This window comes from Mchenga conophoros, linkage group LG7, assembly GCF_057382185.1.
Source record: "Mchenga conophoros isolate Kocher_MC1m ecotype Shallow Benthic linkage group LG7, M_conophoros_male_GT1.1, whole genome shotgun sequence".
NCBI lineage: Eukaryota > Metazoa > Chordata > Actinopteri > Cichliformes > Cichlidae > Mchenga > Mchenga conophoros.
The window spans coordinates 9,327,552-9,349,078 of NC_140532.1; the positions used below are offsets into that span (position 1 = coordinate 9,327,552).

A 21,527-nucleotide genomic window follows, 5' to 3' on the forward strand; every position below is an offset into this window, starting at 1 on the left:
TTTATTTACAACAAGTAATCAACAAGACACTATTGGTGCATATAATAACACACAGATGATGATGATTTGTATATTTGCTTGTATAACTTTGGGATATTTTAGACCTTGACTGATATACTCTACATTTGTAGTTGTTTTTATTGCATTTTAAACTGCATTTAATTAAAAAAAATTAAAAAGAAAGGTTTTATGCAAACATCATCAATTTCAAAAATTACTTTGTCACAGTCTTTATTAGCACTTTAACAGGTTCATGTCACTGAAATGCTTTAAATTACCTGAATCAAAATATTAAGAAAAGAATAGAAAACTCCAGTTAGATATTCAAAATATGCCAAAAAATCTCATTTACAAGGCAGCACACAAAAATGGGCCACTCTAGGAAACACTTAATACCATCACCATAATTACCACCACATCATTAGACAAAAATACACGCAGAAAAAAGATAAGAACACTTTAGAGCAGCTGTTCTGCATGTGTACTAGACATCAGTTCGAGCTCATGATGCTGAAGCTCTGTCTGCTTTTCTCTAGGAACACATGGTGTGTCACAGAATGCAATCAGCTAGATTTAGGACAGCAAGTCAGATGTTTACCTAATTAAAGAAAGTGGATTATTAGTCTAGTTATGCAAATGTTTTCAGGTTCTGTGTTTCCCAGCATGAATAGATTCATTCACTCCACATAACAATACAGCTAAATTTGGTACTTTACCAATAGCAGTATTATTTATTTTTTGGTTTTCTTTTCTTGTCAAAGATTACATCAGAAAGAAAGACATTAAAGCAAATGGAAAATACTAAGAAAGAGAACAAGGACATGAAAATCAGTAAAGATATGTCCAGCCAGGAATCAAACCCCACACTCACTGCTCAGGAAATTTGAACCGGTGTGGTATGTATCCTCAGTCACTTGGCCATAGAGACACCCCAGTGGTCCTTTTTTTGTTTTGTTTATTTATTTACTTATTTTTTTGCATGATTTGCATGATTCATTGCAAACACTCACTAAACAATCCACCACCACTTTCCACTAGATGGCAATATGCATTCGTTAAGTCATTCTGCTATTTCATTCATACATTGACTCAGCCAGACCTGTCTGCTTGAAGGTTTCAGCCACCTGTCTAGAGTGCAGCATCTTAGCTGACAGTGCCTCAAGAATATCATTCTGGTCCACAGCTGTAGCTGTCTGGTAAATGAAGGTCCCCATAGACTCCAGGCCTCGCATGCCTAGATTCACTCCACAACCTGCAAAGGAAAGGAAATTGGAGAAAGGAAAGGAAAGGAAAGGAAAGGGGGAGAGATAAACCACACACAGCATAAATCCATTAAATAAAATCTATCTGTTAAGGTATAACACATATTTAAGAAGTCCACATTTTGCACACAAATATCAGCCTATAAAACCTTGAAGTTAATCTTATGGTCTAAATGAAAACAACACGGTGACACATTAATAAATATTCAGCAGCATTAAGACAAAAGCAGATAAGCGTCGGCTGAAAGGCCACTGAGTGCAGTAATGACTCACACACCCATCAACATGTGCTATACTGCATGCATAAAAGGGATTTATCCTCTCCTCGCATCTCTCTTTCCTCCTATCCTACTCTTTTTAATTTTCTCATCGGTTCAAAGCTTTTTTTCCCCTGCTGAATGTGAGGAAAAACACTGTCTTTTTCATGGCAGTGCAATAACTGATGTTTTATAGACACCTACCTGTGTCAAAATTAAGGACACGTGCCGCCTCACCCTCCACAGTGACCGCCACATTGTCCCCTTCTATGTAGGCAGCACTGATGCGTCTGTGCGACAGCTGAATCTCAAAGAGACGACGGCTGCACTGCATGTGATGGAGGGTCACATCGTTGAGACGAGGCTCTATGTCGGTCTTATAAGCATTGAAAGATTGATGGAAAATGTTCTTCATGATCTGGGAAAAACAAACAAAAACGGCAAAGTTTCCAGCATGATTAAAGGCCACTGATGTTTGAGGTGAATGATGTTTACACATGTATCAAGGCTACAGTACGGACTACTCTTAATCATGCTCCTGCCACAGAGGTACAACAAGAAGGTTTTAATTTTCTTAATACAATGAAGCCTTGATAAAAACAACAACAAAATTCCAAAAAACAAAAACGGAAAACTATTTGGCCCCTGAATAGAGAGGATTTGGGGTTGTAAATATAATCATATGTTCTGATTATTATTTACAACTGTGTTAATGTGCCTGGCTGTGCAAAATATATGTTACCAAAATAAAAATCTGCAAAAATCCATCGCAAGTTCATAAAGATCTAAGCTTTGCTGATAAAAGCTTTTTTAATGAATGTTTATATGAGCCAAAGCAGATTCAAACTTTAATCAAAAGATTTGCTTGAACAAATTAATTCGCAACTATTGCAACTGTAACTATAGCCATATACAACTATAGTCAAGCAAAACTAACCTTATCAAATATAAAACGCTTGTCTTTGTCATATATCATATGAATAAAAGATTATTCGGTTTTGCTCTGTTAACTCAATAGAAAACCCAGGCTTCATCTTGGAACTCTGAGACATTGTGTGTGCGTGTGTTTGTAGATTACACAGTTATTTGATTATCCACTAAAATACTCAGGAAATTATTTCGTAATGAAACGAGAGACTTTATAGCCTGTTTTGCTCTGCACATACGCAAACTGTTCCTTTTATCATCAGAACTGACTCGTGAAAAATCATGTCAGTGCACGAAAACTGAAGAAGAAATGTGCCCACTGATGGCTGACAACCATAACTTGAGCATACTGAGTGGCAAGCCTCTTCTTTCACTCTCCCTGCTTAACTCTGCTCTTCTTCGACCCTTACTTGCACAGTCAACTGTTACCAAGTAACAGTGTATTTGAATGGCCACCCACATAGCAACAAGAGCTCCAAAGATGGCCTTGTTAAGTACCTGTGTATACTACACTACATGCTGTGGCTACAGGCTACATATGATCAAGATGTTACTTGACATGAAAACCTGAAGACTTCAAATAAAACTCCAAGAACGTGCTCTACAAGAAGCACAGGGGGGTGATGACTACACAGATAACTACAGACAGCCTTTCTCTACACACAGAGACACACAGAGGGGTGTACTTCATCTTTCTCCATTTCTTCATCTTGGGTTCTTTTTGGCTTTTACAAAAAACACACACGGGCCAACACACATAGCTACAGGCAGACACTAACAGGCCATTTGCTGAATGAAAAGTGATGAATAGGCAGATTAAGAAAGAAGTGAAAGCCAGTGGTAATATCATCTGCCTCTCTACTACATTAACAGCTAAATATAGCCATAGAAATGTATCATCTGGAGTCCCTGTCAATAACGTATACAAAAACAAAACAAAAACGGAGCCAACAAAGAGTCTTACAGAGGAGTGTGCAGTTTGCCTGAGAAAGCGAACCATCTTGGTGTCAGAGGCAGGGCAGACAAGGGCCATGTAGCGGTTTCTGAAAGTGCCATAGATCTTCAAGTGAAAGCCAGGCTTGGTTGTTTGGTTTCTGTGCTCTCTGAAGGCCTCCACTCCATAGGCAGACAGGTCAAAGTAAAGGCTGTGAGCGCGGATCTCTGGAGTGGGCACCTAAAGTTTAAAAAGAGAGGGAAGAGATCAAATTCTAGATGAAATTATATCAGAGTGAATAAAATGTGCAAAAACCAGCAATGAAATAGTGTCATGTTACATATCATCACTAGGCCATTAACATGTAAGGAAATCTAGCTCTATGCATATATACATACAGAGAGTGTTTAAGATGTGCATCAGGAAAAATCAACAGGCATTACTATTCACACCATATCTGCCTGTAGAGCTGTGCTCACATGAGTGGAGCTTTAGAATAGCTTAATATTTATTTAATGCTTAAATCTAGCAGTTACTTCTCATTTTCCTTCAAGCTGTTATTGATTCATTTTCGTTTCAGTGACATAAACCAGAGGGATCAAACAGCATTTAGTGCTGCCAAGGGAGACAGTGACAGAACAGGGCAGCCACTGGGAGGCTATAGAAAGGACAGTAGGGACGGCCAGGCCATATCCTGGGAGGTAAATTCAATCACTACAGGAAACAGCCAGAGAGAAAAGTGGCCAATAAAAGGCAGCCACACCGCCACTACAGAGAACGTGATATGAATTGTTATGGTGGCATACAGGGAGACCATGCTTGTGTTCAGATATTAGTCAGATATTAGCCTGGAAGCTTTTCACCTGACGATGTTTATTTATCTTCCTCCAAATTAACCCTACGCGTTGTCAGTGTAGATAATCTATGCTCTAATACAACAACCTTTCATCCACATGAATCATGCAATAACCAGCAAGAGCTACTACCTGTATGGTCTGGACAGGATCAGGAGCACTGATGTAAATGTAATTTGTCAGCATTTTGAATATCTCTGCCTCAAAAGATTGGCAGGAATGTGATTTTGGACTCTAACATTTCAATGGACATCTCATATTTGTGATTTTATTAATGGTTTCTATCTTAAATTTGTATGGCTGGCATTGTCCACATAGGATTCTCCCTCTCTCTAAAGCAGCTGCATAGTGTAATGGTAACACTACAGCAGTTCAGAACAGCAGGTTGGGGGTTTGGGTCCCAAGTAGGGCGTGCATCCACTAATGGGGGGAGCTCTGCTGGACACCTAGTTTGAGAGTCACTGCCCCCAAGTGTTCTGGCGACCCCTGCCTAGCTCTTCTCTCAGCCCCAGGTCATTTTCATATTCCTTTTTCCTGATGTTGTATCATTTGGCATATCTGTATAAATATACATCTAAGCTATATTTGGTATATCACTAAAGTTGTCTTTCTCTGCTTATCCACCATGACCAACTCTTGTTGGTTAGGAAACACCAGTTTATCAGTCACCATCTGGAAGTCCCATAGACATGTATGTAGTTGGCATTATCCATAAAAGGATTCTCTGAGGCACAGAGTCGTAGGCTTTCTTGTAGTCAATCCAGGCGGTGCACAAGTTGGTCAGTTTGGTCTTACAGTCTTGGGTGACTGCTCTATCTACCAGTAGCTGGTGTGTTTCCCCTCTGGTGTTTCTGCCAGGATATTAGCTTGCTCATTCTCAGTCACCTTTGGGGTTGTATTCCATTTTGACCTTAGGTTTCCAGGCCATACTTGGCACAGATGTTCCTGTATACCAGGGGTGGGGAACTTCAGGTCTCAAGGGCCAGTGTCCAGCAGGTTTTAGATCTCACCCTGGATCAAAACACCTTGAATCAAATAATTAGTTCATTGCCAGGCGTCTGGAGAACTTCAAGACATGTTGATGAGGTAATTTAGCCATTTAAATCAGCTGTGTTGGATTAAGGACACATATAAAGCCTGCAGGACACCGGCCCTTGAGGCCTGGTGTTCCCCACCCCTGTTGTATACTATGCCGGTCTGCATGCTAGCATCTTTGGTGGTTGCACCTTTCCTAGCTGTCTCTTTGTGGTTCCCATATACGCATGAGATTCCAAAGTACTTATAGTTATCCTCAGTGTCTGCAATGTTGCCTTCTGGCAGTGCAACCCCTCAGATCTGATCTTCCCTCTCTTTGTTACCATCTGACTTCACTTCTCCAGTCCACATTGACATTCCATTGTCATTGCTGTGAATCCTAGTGGTGTGGATCAATGATCAGTTACTTCTTGGCATACAGCTTGGTGTTATCCATGTAGAGGAGATGGCTTATGTTTGCGCTATTCCGCAGTTTGTATTCATAGTCAGTCTTGTTAAAGATCTGGCTGAGGGGGTTCAGGCCTATAAAGGGCAGCAGCAGGGATACAGAGCATCTCCTTTGTAAATCCCGCACTTGTGCAATTGGCTCAAAGTTGGCCTCTTGTGTTGCTTTCCACTTCCTCACCGAATTTCTTCATCTTCATAAGACCTATGATAACACAGTTTGACAGGCATAAAATAGCATTTCTCTGTCAAGAAGTTAGAGTTATTACCTGAAATCATGGTGTCCTTAAATATTTGAGGAAACGGGATAAGCAGAGGACAAAACAAGAAGCTGCAGGCCTATGAAACTATCTTCAGCAGATAAACATGGCTTTTCAAATGATCCATCTATTGTTCTCTGGAGGTTCATCAGAAATGATCTCAGTGGAAAATAAGTATTGAACACATCACAAATTTTCCAAGTAAATCTATTTCTAAAGGCGTTATTAACATGAAATTCTCACCAGATGTCGGTAACAACGTATCCAATCTACACATGGAAACAAATGTGTAATAATGAGAAATGACACAGAAAAAAAGTATTGAACACATGAAGAAAGGGAGGTGCAAAAAGGCGTGGAAAGTCACGACACCAGCTGAAATGTATCAGTAATTATAAAACAATCTTGCCATTTAGTGCAAATTAATATCAGCTGGTTCAGTCCCAACTGATGGCCCATAAAAAAGGAGTCTCATTAACAATGTTTTGCAACCTTATAGCTGCAAAACATACCGATGGGATTGGTTACAAAAGAATTTCAAAACTACTGAAGGTTCCAATTTCACCATAAAACTGCTACAACCAGGTGGAAGGAACTATGAGAAGAGCTGTCCAAGAGCCCAAAAGAATAAGCACTGCATTGCTGTGGCTTGTATGAACGCTCGCCACGCAAGAGTTCATTGCTGAAGAAAAAGCATATTAACGTGTGTTTAAGGTTTGCTGAACAACATTTAGACAATCCTGTAAAATACTAGGAGAATAAAGTCTGGTAGGATGTTTAGATGTCAAAAGGCCACAAAAAATAAAGGTGTTAAATATTGACTTTCAATCCTGTTGGACTGTACAAACTCTTTTTTTTTGCCTCATATACTATATTTTTTAAGCATTTTTGCTGATGTTTCAATAAATCATTGCAGCTATTTGCTGTTTTTGTAGCAAAATATAAAGAAATGAGGGGTTGGGTTAATACTTTTACACAGTGCTGTAATTCTCTTGGTCAGTCACGTATGTGATGCAAACTAACCTTTAGAACATAGTGTGTAAAAAAAAAAACCCTCACAGCTGATGTTCTGATACCTTAATTCATATTCACCGAGCCAGGAGCAGATTATGAGTCTGTCGAGGGGAGTGTAATAAATCCAAAGCTTTATCATTGCCTTCACCTGCTCCATCAGAGCAGCAGCTGCTTTTTTCAAATTCTATGAGTAAAATCAAAATAGAGCTACTGTTGATGCTGATGAGATTCAACAGTCTTCCGAAATCTGGCTATTCATATGACTCATATATTGTGTGAGGCTGTTATCGGCTGGTCTACATCAGTTTCTCCCCAGATTAGCTTTATGGGAGTCCAAATAAAATCATCCACAGTGGGACATCCCTTCACTGTGTTTATTCTTTACACAACTGACAACCTGTTGACTGTTTTGTGCTCACATGCTTTCTTTAGTCTTTGCATAATGCTCATTCATGCATCAGATCATTGTGTGTGTGTGTGTGTGTGTGTGTGTGTGTGTGTGTGTGTGTGTGTGTGTGTGTGTGTGTGTGTGTGTGTGTGTGTGTGTGTGCGCATTTCCTAACCTGTCTCTGGTCTAATCTCTCTATAGTTGCATTAGCTCCATATGCATGGCAGGACTCCACAGTGTAGTCAGAGCTGATCCCCAACACAGAGCAGGAGTCGCCACAAGATCCATCAGCTACCACAATCACACGTGGCCAATTATTGTGTGGAATCTGTCGCAGGTAATCCTCAGTGAACTAAAACAAAAAGGAATAATAAATTAGTTAACAGCCAGTTATCAAAGAAGTGAAGATAACAAAGCTTGTAAAGGAGTTCTGGCTGTAACTATTAAGCAACCCGTAAATTACAGGCTAGTTTACCTGCAAAACAGGTAAAATGTTACAAATTGTATAGAGGTTAACATGGCTGCAACTACAATCCTTCTTCCAAGTAGAGGTGAGATGCTGTGTAAACTTTAAACCTTGTACATTTAAAAAATTAATAATCCAAGAATTGTTTCTTGAAATATATGCAATCAAAAAAGGTGTGTGAAAAAAGAGGGTGAAGGAAGGTTGACTGGGGAGGTTCACCAGCTTGTAAAATAAAGCACGGGCAGGTAGCTAAACTTTTCTTGTGAATCATTTAAAGATTCAGAGAATCTTCATAAAACTGAAATCAAATCAAAATTTATTTATATAACACATTTAAAAGCAACAATGTCGATCAAACTGCTTCACAAATTAGGAGCGAGTGAAATAATTTACCAACAGCAAGACAATAGCAACACAAGACAAACATTGAAACCAGCCAAATGATAGTCAGCTAACTTAAGTCAAAGCCAAAGTAAAAAGATGAGTCTTTAAGAGAGATTTAAAAGACTGAATAGACTCAGAAGTACGAAGGGCAATAGGGAGATTGTTCCATAGTCTAGGTACTGCGATAGCAAAGGCACGATCGCCTCTGGTTTTCAGCCTAGACCTAGGTTGCATTAAGAGCATCTGGTTAGAAGATCTTAGTGCTTTTTTTTGGGTTACAAATGGAGAAGTTCTGTTAAACAGCTCGGCGCCATATTATTTAAAATTTTATAAATGAGTAAAAGAATTTTAAAATCAATAGAAATTTCACAGGAAGCCAATGTAAGTTAGCTAAAACTTTCACTGAATGAAAGGGCAAAACTGGTTATTTTCTTACCCAAAATATTGAAACCTCTACTTTTTAAAATTACGTTTTACATTTACTGCTATTTTCATCTTTGCTTTTTCTGCATTTGGCATTTTTGCATCTGCTCCTTGACCAGCTGGCTGACCTGTTCTTCCTCTACTTACTAATCTAAGTGGCAGATGGGTTGTAAATATACCAATAGCCTCCAAAGGCTATGTTTCTCTCAGCAGCTGCACATCTTTTAGACCTTTATTACAGTCATGTTGTATGCATGACGGCCTCAAAGTTAAACAATACCTCCTACCCTGTGGATAGGAGGAGAAGGATCAGACCAAGTTGGGTACACAGTAACAGGCTTAAAGGGACAATAAAAGGGTTATACAGAGGGTATAAGCGCTCATAGCCTAATAGATCTGTATTTAATCCATTTAGTCTATACAGTGAAGAGATGATTTAAAAGACACCTTTTCTATTCTCAGATCTTTGAAGCTTTGATGGGCTAGGAGATAAAAAAAAAAAAACCTGTCATCACACCCACTGCCCTTTCTAATAAAGAAGAAATTGTGAACTTGGCAGTGATTCTAAACATAATTGAAGTCAGATGTGTTTGTTGACCTCGTCTTCCACCTTCCAAAGGTTAGTGAGTCACTGAAGAGCAGAGGAAAGATGAGCGGCTCCTAGCCAGAGCCAAAAAAGCAGCATCAGCTATGATACGGTCTGACAGATTAAATAATGCTTTCATTCTGTTTGATGAGTAGTTAGAAGGGAAACATCAAAGTGTACTAAAAACATCATAAAACACCCACATTCATAAAATCTAGGCTTTATTTTCCAGTCATGCCACAAATATTCACTGAACACTTAACCATTGTTTGCCCACTCTGAGCAATGACAGCTTCACTCTGGGCAACCATTCTGAGGTCTTTGTGTTAGTAGGTTAATTCTTTGTCATGAGCTGAAGTCTAGCTGCAGGAGGACCGGAGCTGCTGGTGAGTAAATGCTATGAAAACTATGAAAAACAAGCTCACAACAGGTATATCAGTCATTATTTCATCATCAAGGCTGTGTCATGGCATCAGGTGCAGGAATACAGAGTTATTATGAATTTGGGGTGGGAATCCCTTTTAAAAAATCACTGTGGAAATCTATAAAAAATAGAATGGATTTTAAAAAGTATTACAATGTGAAATCAGTTTTATTTTTGTGCTATAATGTGTTTAGGTTGGGATGTGTTTACTGTAATTCTGCCATTTGTAGAAAGGATTCTCCTCGGGTCTGAGGTCAGCTTACATAACATGTTATTTCAACTGGCGGTTTCACTCTGACCTTTTACAGTATTTTGTGAGGACCTAGGAAAATGGTTCAGTAGTAACTTTATATTGTGACTAGAGTGAATGATCAAACTGATCTACAGAAAATGAAATGTAAGGCTGAAGGCTCACTCTTTGCTGCCAATATATAAAATAAAATGTACCTCGTGTTTCAGTGGGGAGTTCAGTGTCGTGCTGAGAGATATACAAAAAGAAGAATAAGATTCTTAAATGCAAAAAAAAAGAAGAAAAGAAAAGAAAAACGAATAAGTGAGATGCAGCATCAGAAATGGTTCACTGGGAGCCTGAGATTGAGCCTTCGAGTAGACACAGGGACATACATCTATGTCACCATCACTGATGGCTATCAGACCCCTGCTGGAGTGGAGGCACACACCAGAGTCTTTTGGAGAATCGGGTTTTGACAGTCAGTCATTGCAAAATGAGGTAGCGTGGGAATTCCGCCTTTTTTCTGGACTGACTCATCGCACATTTTCTCCTCAGCTCACTGGCGTCTGTGTTGAATGAATTGAACGAAATGAAGTTGTGTATCCTTTTTCAGTGAGCACAGTGAGGATTATTTTGAGAATTAAGTTATCTATAACACAGAAAACACCGAGGAGATTCAAGACATGTTGCATACAGAGACCGTGCGATTATCAACTCATTGAGCTAACTTAAAATCGGGGAAGAGGGCATACCTTGGTTCCCAGCTGCACCTTGACGTCCACCCTCTGTTTCTTCTGCTCCAGGATGCTCAGCAGGTACTCCTGAAACACGCCTATTCTGGTGAAAAAATGATCGTTATGCCAGCAGCCCTCCATGTTATCAAAGTCCACCCCGAGTCCCAGCAGAAACTTCACACTGCGGGGATCCAGAGCGATCTGCTGGGGCCGGGAGAGCAGGGCGGTCCGGTACCTCTCGTCCAGCACGGTCAATTTCAGCACCTTCCCGGAGCGGACAGCAACCAGCGCGGCCGTCAGTCCCACGGGTCCCGAACCCACGACGAGCACGGAGATCTTGGCCCGCCACTGTCTGAAGCCGTCCAGGCTCACTTTTATCACGACATACAGGGCCACTGCCACCAAAGTGCTCAGAGCAGTGTCATAGGCGAGTGCGCGATACTTTTCCTCCGCGTCTTCCGCGATGCCACCAACTCCAGCATTTTGTGACTGTAACCCGTCCATACCGCGAGAGCAGTTCGGGCTTTTTAACGTGTGGAGCGTTATCCCCTCTTGTTTTAATCAGCTTGCCGTTCTCTCGTACACGGTAAAATAGAAGCAGGCTTCATGCACAGAGCCTGATCAGCTGCGACCGGCCTCATGTGTCCTCTCCTCGCTCCTTCAGCTGCAAGTTGCCTCGCCGCTGCAAGCTCCACTCTCTCTCTCTCTCTCTCTCTCTCTCTCTCTCTCTCTCTCTCTCCCCCTCTCTGTCTCGCCTAGAGTACACTTAGGTGTGTGTCCTGAGTGTCAGCAGAAAGCGAGCAGTCTGACACAGGCAGTATACGCACACACTTATGAAAGCACCAAGACTTCATAAAAAGAAGCAGTTCCCCATTCCTCTTTCCTGGATCCTGATGGATGCCTGACAGAAAAGCGCGCAGACTGTTTGGTTTAAATTATTGATTTACCTTTTCTAAAACAAGAAACGTCGATACTCTATTTCTCTCCCTCACACACTCTCACACACACAGTGGCACAAGGTTCGTGCCACTGTAAACCGACTGCGCCAAAGCAGGACTTCAAGCAGTGTACCAACATTTGACCAACATTAGTGTTGCATTCCCACATTCATAACAGTAGAAAGAAAGAGTTAACAAATCTGACTGATCGACTGTTTGGGGGGGAAAGCAAAAAGAGAGGAGGTATTGGAGACTGTACTGCAAATCACATCCGCCTGTAGGAAAGCTTCACATCCTTTCTAATCTCTCATGTATCCAACTGTGTTATGTAGTTAATGCAGTCAAAGGACCATGTGTGCTGCCATCTGTATTTAATGTAGTATGCCTGCACTTCTGTCTATTCTTTCCCTTTCTGATTCATTTCTATTTCATTTCCTCCGTGAACTAAAGAAGGCAGTCGCTCGGAAGATGCTTCACCATGGTGATGGCTCCTCTGAGGACAATTCATATGAAAAGATGCATTTCTGTGGTGCTGCTGCTCTTTGAAAATTGATTTCTTGGCAAATTGAAAGCAGCAGTTGAGGATGCAAAAGCAATGTTCTTTTTAGTCCTGTTTTATACATGTTATGTCTTCGCAATAACAAACAAGAGGCCCATCCACACAATTCCTTTCACATTTTTATGAAAAAAACAATCAAAAAGGTTAAAGACACACGTCACCAGAATCCTCCATCACTTCTGATTTCTCTGCTGTTACCACAGAATTATTACAATGCATCTCATTCATCATACTTAGCATTTTAACAGATTCTCTGACCTTTAAGCCCCATTGGAGCCCTGCTTATAAACACTTTATAGGTGACCGTGACATCATTTTATGTAAGTGGCTCCAGATGAGACAAAGCCTTTAGGTAGTCTGACAAGGATGGCTATTTTGCTATATTTGTTTCTGATTATGTAGGAACAATCTGCATATTTATCAACCCATTTATCGTGCCAAAGATTTGAAAGAGAGAATAAAGGAGAGGAAAAAAAAAACAAAAGATAGAGGGAAAGCGAGAACACGACATATTGGTGTGACACGCTATACCTTCACTGGTAATTGGTTTCCACCTCTACTAAGGTGCCTGGCAACGATCATACAGTCCAGCCAGTTCAGATGAAAAGAGGAATGAAGCTCTAATTACAGTTCAAACCTACAAAGTGGCATTACACAGAAGGGGCTTTTCCAGGAAAATGAATGGTCACCCAAAATAAAGTGCTGAGCTGAAATCATCTTTAATGACTGATGACCACTTTCTGGAACTAACTCAATGCAAAAAACAAATCTTGCCAAATCTAAGAATAACCTTTAGCTATTTTTGGCACCGTTTAGCTTGAAATAATAAATTGGAAAACAACCAAGCATCAGAGCAACATTCAGCTTTAATTTCTACATTCTGTAGCTGGAGATAATCCTTTCACAAATCCTAGAATTTGTAATGTGTTTTGATTGTCTCTTTCATGGGTCCCACAGCAGTCTTTCGCCTGAGCAAAAAGGAGCACAGAGAGCAAATTTTCATCAGGTTTTCCCACATCTTACAGCCAGCAAAGGGCCTGCCCGTGGATCTGCAGGTCATTAGACAGAAAACAAGTTACACCCTCACATAATGAATACAAACCCTCATTATTATCTGGGAGTTCAGGCACAAATCAGCGCACAATCAGCGCCTCTCTTCAGGCTCACTGCCAAGAGAATGGGATGGGGCCAGCTATTACTTTGTAGTCTTCTTTCACATTTCAATGTTTTGGACAAGTTGGAGTGAAATGAAGAGGATGATCAAGAGACAGAGACAATGACTTAACATGGATCGGATATTTGTGTTTTAATTAGACAAAGAGCCTTTTGCAGAGCGTGTCAAAGAAACAGTTATTCTGATGTATAATTCAACAGTGTTGGGAAAAACAAGTTGTGGCTATAAACCTAGCGTGTTTTCTGTCATTGGTTAAACAATTTAGTGATTATTTCAGCTGAGAGTGAGCTAATATATATAAATACAGTTGTTCAATTCAAATATCCTCTGCCTTGCTGCACAGTTTCCCCCATAGTGATGGTGTTTCTTAGCCATGTTGCCCTTGTTGCCCACTGTGCTAGGATCTGCTTTGGACTTATCAATTTGACATTTGCCTGAGTAAGGCCATCTGATCATTACCGCACAGCGTGGCCTGCTGTTGGTCGCATGTAGTTAGCATTCCGGTCCAAACCTGAGTAATTAACAACCTGGCTTTATTTAATTTTGAATATTCATTTTATTTTTCCAATCAACACCTAACAGAAACCCTCGGGTATTATAGGATACAATGACGTTTCTTTGTTTTGTTTTTTACACTGAATTAAATACTTTCCTCCTGACCATCATTCACCATTACAAGGCCCTGGCAAACATCTCTGCTGACAGTGATGTACTGGGAAAAAAGCCAAAATATTTAGCCTAACTTCGTCCCAAGGACTAAAAGATAAAAGCCTCACAGGGTAGATTACTTCACATGTTATTTCTCGACTTCAAATGCTTCCCCACTGTAACTGCTGAAAGGAGACAGTCTTCTTTCCGCTGAATTAGACGTGGATCCTGGGAGAAAGTTCAGAGGAAAATCCAGCACTAGTTCACGGTATTTGCACTGCCAACTGTCAACCTGCCAGCTGGGTCTCCAGTGACGTGGTTGGATTTGACAGCCTGAAACTGTAGTGACGTGGGTTCAGGCAGCTGAGAACGTGCTATCACAACAAGGAGCACATCATATCACCATGGTTACTCTGTTTAATAAGGTCAGAATTATGACGCTGGCTGTTAGCGTCTTAAAAAAAAAAAAAAAAATAGCGGAGGGTTTTTAATCAGCAATCATTGTGCAAATCTAGTTTTCAACAAATGGATTGCAGTTTAGTCATTCACATAACAGGCCAATGATTTCTTAAATTATGTATTTATATCTTACAAGAATATTGCCAGTGAATTCTTAAAAACATGAGCAATAAAGAAGATACTGAAGCATGCTATGGTGAGAGTACTTCATTTGAGATCATCTTACTAATTTAAGAAATCATTGGCCTATTATGTGAATTTTGCAGCTAAGGTTATGAGAAAACAAATCTTGACTCATTTAATCTCATTTAAAAGGGGAAATTAATACTTAACACTTTATTTAAAAAACAGTTTCGATGTATGGTGTTCAAAAAAACAAAATACGAAAAAATATTTTAATGACAGTGATCACTTTTTTCTTTTTGTTTATTGTTTTCTTAAAGAAAGTGCACAGAAAACAGCATGAAAAGCATGAAACCTCAGGTGTAATTAAACTTACACTGTCATAGCATGAAAAGCATTTGTTGATGTTAAGAGTTAGAGTCTATATTAAAATTAAAAGCATCCAAATAAATTTATGCTCTCTGCCACAGTAACTTTCTAGATTTTCCCAGTATGTTTGCAACGAAGGACGTAAAGTCTACTGGGACAAAAGAGTTGAAATACAAAATGGTTTTTTTACTCTTACAAGTTGGCACAATATTGACTGTACATAAACAGGCTTACTGAACCCAGTCTTCTTTAATGTAGACATCTTTTCCAGAGTAATCCCTTACTAAAGAAGATTATGCCACAACCAAAATTCAAAAGGTACAAAAAAAAGAAAAAAGGAAGAAAAAAAAATCCAACGTTGAACTGCGATACAACGGATCAGGCAGGCTTAAATAACGAGTTAAAGAGCATTGTACTCCACGCACTTTGATGGATCAGTAGGGAAGTGTTTCTGGCAGATGGTCATTAGCCTCTTTAGTCCCTGTAGAGAAAGGGGAAAAAAATCAATCAAGAAAATTAAAGTTTGAGTGAAAAGCGTTTAAAAACGGAGACTTCAGGCTACAAGAAGACAAGAGTAAGGTTATATCATTATTACTGGGCATGCCAAGGAGCTCATTTCCTAAATTGCCTAGAAATATTGTTTTCCCTTTTAAACACTCAGGTGCCAAATAAACAATGTAAGCCTTAAAAAATATGAATATAACCTAGAATATTAAGTTTTTACAGAGTTTTTGGGGATGCACAACTATAACGAAAATGATAACATATTGTTAAAAATCTGTTTCTATTCAATTTTATTTACACAGTGCCAAATCACAACAACAGTTGCCTCAAGGAGCTTTATATTGTAAGGTAAGGACCCTACTTAAGGGTAAGTTTAAGTAGGGTCTTTACAATAATGTTACAATAATGTTTTCCTCATGGGGCAGAATTCTAATGCCAATTTGTTAATAACCACCAAATAATGTAAACACACTGCATAATTGCAAGGAGCATGTTCATAACGTCCACGAATACACACTGTCTTAAACATGCAGTGGTAATTCGATTGTACTAACTCTTATACACTTAAATGCGGGACGCTGTCCTGAAAACAAACGCCAACCTAATAATGATTTTAAAAGTCGCCTGAAGGACAGGAGTAAATTTTGTTTTCCATAGAAATATGTTTTGGTCACAGTTTTTTGGTTTACATAAAAACACCACCGAAATCAAGAGGACACACATGACTGCGTGTAAAACCATATGAACATTTTAAAAATCTTTTAAAACAATCTTTAAAAACTTTTAAAAATGTTTCAAGTTGTAATCTTTAAAGTCTAAGGTGTTTTCCCACCAGTACTATTTGGTTTGCTTGAATCAAATTATGATTCGCTTTCTCACTGGGTGTGGTTCATTTGTGCAGATGTGAACACAACGATTGAACTCGGTTACAAAAAAAATATACCTGACCTAATTACAAGGCGTACAGTGCAAGTTTGAGCTAAATGCTTTTGCCGTAACCAGGTACGCTTTGTATTCTGGAATGTGGCATAGCACCATACATGGCCAGAGTGCATTAACTATAGCAACTAGCTGTAAAATCAACCACAGGCCAACTACTCCAGAACACAGCACCTTCTTCCTGTACTTTTGTTGCCCATGCCCCAGACGCAGCTAAAATCAAACCGTATGAAAAAATTCATCAACTGAATCAGATCAGACAAAACAAATTATAGATGTGAAAACACTCTGAAGCCTTGATTATATTTCCATATCTTTGAGCCTGCATGGGTCAGGGTAATGTCAATTTCCAAAGCGCTGACTCGTCAGTGAGGAATTTACATTTACAACATACTGCACCAATTACACACGCTGCACATGCACCCCAGGTGGAGGACTTCAAAAAGTAAAATAGGAATAACTACTCAGCCGTGATATCTAAAGCTGTTCGTGTCTGTCTCAGCAACAGGTTAGCATAAAAACATAAGTGTGTATAACTCTGGGTCTAACCTGAATGTATTTTCTCTGCGTCTCGTCATTAAGAACGTGGGCCACGTGCTTGGAGAAGATCTTTTCTCGTCCTGTACGGGCGTGGATTCCCACCATAGTCACACCAATTGGCCAAGGGGCATTACCAATGGCCATCTGTAGATATGCATCATTTGCCTAAAAGACATTTAGGAAAGTTTATAATGGATGCAAAAATAACAACAGGGGCTACATGATATTATCATACCTTGACATATTCTCTCTCCAACATGAACTTTATGATGTCTGTGATTGACTCTTTGATGTCAGCTTGTAAATTCTGTAAAAGATAATGATGAAAAGTAAATCCACACATGAAAGAACCATGCACCATAGTTTGTTTTGCTCGAGCCACAAAAATTACCTTCTTCCTGAGCTTCCTGAAGAGAGGCTTGAGGTAAGACTCGGTCTGCGAGTGTGTCGCACTGGCCAGCTTGCCCTGAACGCTGCGCTTCACGTGGTCCTCTCGGCTGTTCAGATCTTTGGCCCAAACGCCAAGAAGAAACTAGAGTCCAACAACAGGAAAACGTTTCCAAGAAATGCAGTGGTAACTAACACTAGACAAATGTCCATTATTTGACCCATTTGAAAAAGAACAAATAAAAGAAATAAATATAATAAAAATAACTCATAATGAATTCTCCTTTTGATAATGGTGCAAAAGGTTAAACTTTTTAAACTATGTAAACATATGAACAGCAGCAGGTATAGTAGTATATAATTTTTTAATTACTATTAATATTTACCCAAGAGCTCCCTGTAAACTAGGGGTGTCAAAAGTAAGGCCCAGGGGCCAGAATTGGCCCCAAAAAAGACACCAATTAGCCCCACTGGAAAGCTTCGGAAATTGCGGAGGGTGTAGATTTATGGAATTTTAACTTTAGTTTTACAACTTTTCCTATTTATATAGACCTCCCCTAGAGTTAAGTAATAGATACATAGTGAAATGAGAGAAAAGCTCCTGTTTTTCACCATCTAAAAAACCAAAACATTTTGTGTAAATTAATAAAAACTTTAGATCAAAAGGTCAAGCATGAAATTCTTACCCTCAAAAATTTAGCAATAACATCCTGGTCTCCATCATCGTCACCTGTTCCAAGAGTTTTTCCAAGAGCCTAGGGGGATATTTTCATTATTAACACAAAAACACCACCCACAAACATAAAATGATTGAAAACAAAACAAACTGTGTCCGAAAATTTATCTGACAAAAAGAGAAGCTATTTAATAACTGGAGATTCATTCTTTTTTCTTGGACATTGCACTGTACCTCAAGTTCTTCTATTGTGGTGTTTTCTTCGTGCACTTTTAGGTCATGCTGTGTGTCCAATTCTCCTGACTCTGTTCCTCCAACAATCTCATTCAGGTACTGCTGGTCAATCTTGTCCATGGCGGCTTTCAGATCATTCCTCAAGCCCTTGGCACAGTTAAAACAGCAAATATTATGAGTGTCAATCAGCATTCTGACACTAAAATAAATTCAATCTCTCCTAAATACAATCAAGAACATTTAAAGTGGCATGCAATTTTCCAGAGTAGATGGAATGAATGTGAATTTCAACTGCATGTTTTTTCCAAAATCCAGTTAACACTCAATCCTACCTTGTTTACTTCTGGGGCCAGAATCTCAATTTTCCGGAGCCTCTGGAAGGCATCATAATCGGACTCGCCAAACAATCGGATCGGTTCCCCTCGTTCTCTAAGTCGTCGAATAACCTACACAAAAACAGTGATGCAAATGAAATATTTATTCACTTGGTGGTAAGAAAATGAAATGTTATGATATTTAAAGGAAAATGAATGAAAAGAAAGTGTTGATGTTTTATACTGACTCACCTCCTGTCGTGAAAGTGTCATTGGGAGCTTCTCTTCTGTGAGCTCCAGTTCCAAGACTGGATTAGTTGAAGTGGATGGCTCATCTTCCTCTTTCTTCTCAATCTTATGGACAATATTGAGGGAACAGAAATACACCAGCATTACTGGAAGAACATGAAGGCAATTTGGAGGATCTCAATTTAATCTAATGTTTCTTGGCAAAATGACAAATAAAACTACTACAAAAGAAATGAGGGGGGAAAAGCATCTGCAATGTCTTCATGAGCTGAGACCTCATGACCAAAGAGACAAAAAGGCATCAACAAAATAAACAGAACTGCAAACATTCACACCACTCCCTTACCGGCAACTCTTCAAGAAAGACAAGTAACACAATAAGTTACCAAAAAAGAAAGCATATAACAAACACTACACCAACATGATAACTTTAGCGGCTGTAACATCTTATGTGTGATTTAGGCTTCTGCGGGAAATTTAAATCCTAACTTACAACGCAACCGAAAACCCTTGTTAACCCTAGCCGTTGTGGGCTGTGTTGACCTGCTGTGTAGTTACATCAGATTACATGCAAGGTTACAGCATAGGGTTAAAAAGTGTTTTTGGTTACAACGTAAGTAACAAGGTAGATTTCCCACAGAAGTCTAAATCACCCATCAGGCCTAAACACAGGAAAAAGATACTCTGTATTCTTTGCACAACAAAACTCAAAATATACCCAAATCATGCTTTAAAAGGCACATGCATGCCAGCACTCTTAGATTGTGGTTTAAAAAGCACAATCTAAAAGAACCAGCAAATGGTGACAAAAAGCCTTCTCAGTAAACAACAGCTCTTTCGCTTTAAATAAAACATAGTACGCTGCCCGTGTACAAAGAGAATGGCTTAATGAGCCAGGTTTTTAAGCTTTGCACAAAGTATAACATAAATACAATCTGCCACTGAGCAGCTGTTAAAATGTCACGGTAAACATGTTGCACACCATAATTTGCTTAAATATTAAAAGCTTATGTCACAAATTAACTGCAAAAATAAGAAGCAGAGCTTGATAACAAAAACACTTTTTCATTTCAGTACATTATCCCATGCTGAAATCAACACCGTGGCAGTGTCCCACTTTTGCTTTGAAGCTTCCTTTCCGTGTTCCTTTGCTTTCTGACAAGTGGCTGTAATACATAACTAGCCTGGCATAAGGCAAAGCTGTGATAATGACTGTGGCACATATAAATATTTCATTTATATGACATTTAAACTATGTTGATAATTTGGAAATGACACAGTTTAGCATCCACAGAATGCAGGTGAGTTTAAATCAAGCTTTCAAATGCTTTCATCTTATTGATAAAATTTTAAAATCACCTTGAAAAGTCTAAATCTATCCAGCAGAAGTGAGCTGGTGAATATTTCCATTTGTGTAAAGCTGATATCCAGTTATTATACAATAAGTTACTACTAGGTGAGTCCAGGCATCCTGTACCAAAATATCCAGTGCTCGTGTGGTTATTTGTAACAACCAGAAAATGTGCCCTCCGCTATATCTTTTAGGTTTTCATCCCAACAGATTTCAGTAAGAACTTCCAGAAAGGATGCCTAGGAAGCATGAGCGTTTAGGACACAGTGTGTTTTATCCTTTTATCATGCATCCTGTTGGCTACTTTCACTGTGCAATGCCATACCTGGCTCTCAGGAGTCTCTCTCTGAACCTACAGATGCAGGCAGCAGAGGCAAATTGGGGGAAAACACCACAGTAAACACAAATACAGACACTGTTGTACACCTGAGTATCAACACCTGTCCTTATCTTTTTGCTGGCAGAAGGTTTACTCGTTATTTTTGTGTCACACTAACCAAGCCAGACAGTGAATTAAATAAGTCTGAGTGTCTCAGGAAAATCGAGAGAGTGAGAAGCAGAGTGATGTTGACATGAACCTTGTATCCGCATCTTCTGAAGTAATCGTCTCTTTCCTTCTGTGAGAGCTCAGCTCTTTTAAAGAATTTTTTTGAGTCCTGGAAAGAAAAAGAAGCAGGTACTTATGTTTGCATTAAAAAAATTAAATGTTAGGATAAGTTTAAACGGTATAAATAACAGAATTTCTGCTTAAATCGTGATACTATAAAGTTAATGTTCTGTTACGTAGCAGCAATTACAATTCGTAAACTACAGCTCTGTGTTTAGCTTAATCCTAAAGTTAGCTTTATATTCTACTGCAGATGGAGTTCAGTACTTTATAGATAAAGCTATCGATATGGATGAAAAACGATCATTCTAAAAATACTTAACTAGCCTGGTTAAACGACGTGTTAGCAACGTAGCCAAGCTAACAATAACAAGCAACTTCGTCGGATACTTACGTCAACAAGATTCTTTTCTTCAAGGAGTTTCCTCTTTCTTTCGATCTCAGCTTTAAGTATATCCATCTGAAAGGTTTATTTTAACAAAAAAACAGCACATTAAGGTTAGTCTGCGTTAGTCTGAAACGCGCTTGCCTAAACCGGAAGGTAACATGAAGCTTTTTAGAATTTTCAAAATAGTTGTTTCAAAATAAAAGCATTAGAACACAATGTAATCTGTGTCAAATGAATCTGTTTTTCAGTGAATTTAAGAGGACACCAAAATAATAAGGTCAAATAGACAGTAAAAAAGAGATACTCCTTTATGTATTCTTTTCTGGATATGTATGCACAGTATTTAGCCAAATATTGGGATAACCCAACAATTAAACCACAACTATGAACACCATGTTCTGCTGTGAGGACAATGACGGGGCCCAGTGCATTGCTCCAAGCCTG

The 21,527-nt window shown here is 39.1% G+C and overlaps 2 protein-coding genes across 4 annotated transcripts; both read right to left on the minus strand.

Annotated features, from left to right (window-relative positions):
- Positions 1–214: 214 nt before the first annotated feature.
- LOC146569551 (uncharacterized) lies at positions 215–11,275 on the minus strand. Of its 2 annotated transcripts, XM_085281085.1 has the most exons (5): positions 10,643–11,275; positions 7,551–7,727; positions 3,411–3,620; positions 1,724–1,937; positions 215–1,252 (listed from the first exon to the last, which is right to left on the minus strand). In XM_085281085.1, the coding sequence occupies exons 1-5, from the start codon at positions 11,126–11,128 to the stop codon at positions 1,074–1,076; spliced, it is 1,266 nt and encodes a 421-aa protein (XP_085137211.1). In that variant the 5' UTR covers positions 11,129–11,275; the 3' UTR covers positions 215–1,073. The 2 variants fall into 2 exon arrangements, with proteins under 2 accessions (XP_085137211.1, XP_085137212.1); XM_085281086.1 differs by lacking the exon at positions 7,551–7,727.
- A 3,535-nt stretch (positions 11,276–14,810) lies between these two features.
- Positions 14,811–21,256, minus strand: prpf18 (PRP18 pre-mRNA processing factor 18 homolog (yeast)). 2 transcript variants are annotated; one of them, XM_085281924.1, is made up of 11 exons: positions 21,090–21,256; positions 20,667–20,744; positions 20,414–20,440; positions 18,741–18,842; positions 18,507–18,620; positions 18,175–18,321; positions 17,951–18,019; positions 17,269–17,409; positions 17,113–17,184; positions 16,887–17,042; positions 14,811–15,375 (listed from the first exon to the last, which is right to left on the minus strand). In XM_085281924.1, the coding sequence occupies exons 1-11, from the start codon at positions 21,153–21,155 to the stop codon at positions 15,295–15,297; spliced, it is 1,053 nt and encodes a 350-aa protein (XP_085138050.1). In that variant the 5' UTR covers positions 21,156–21,256; the 3' UTR covers positions 14,811–15,294. The 2 variants fall into 2 exon arrangements, with proteins under 2 accessions (XP_085138050.1, XP_085138051.1); XM_085281925.1 differs by lacking the exon at positions 20,414–20,440.
- Positions 21,257–21,527: the final 271 nt, after the last annotated feature.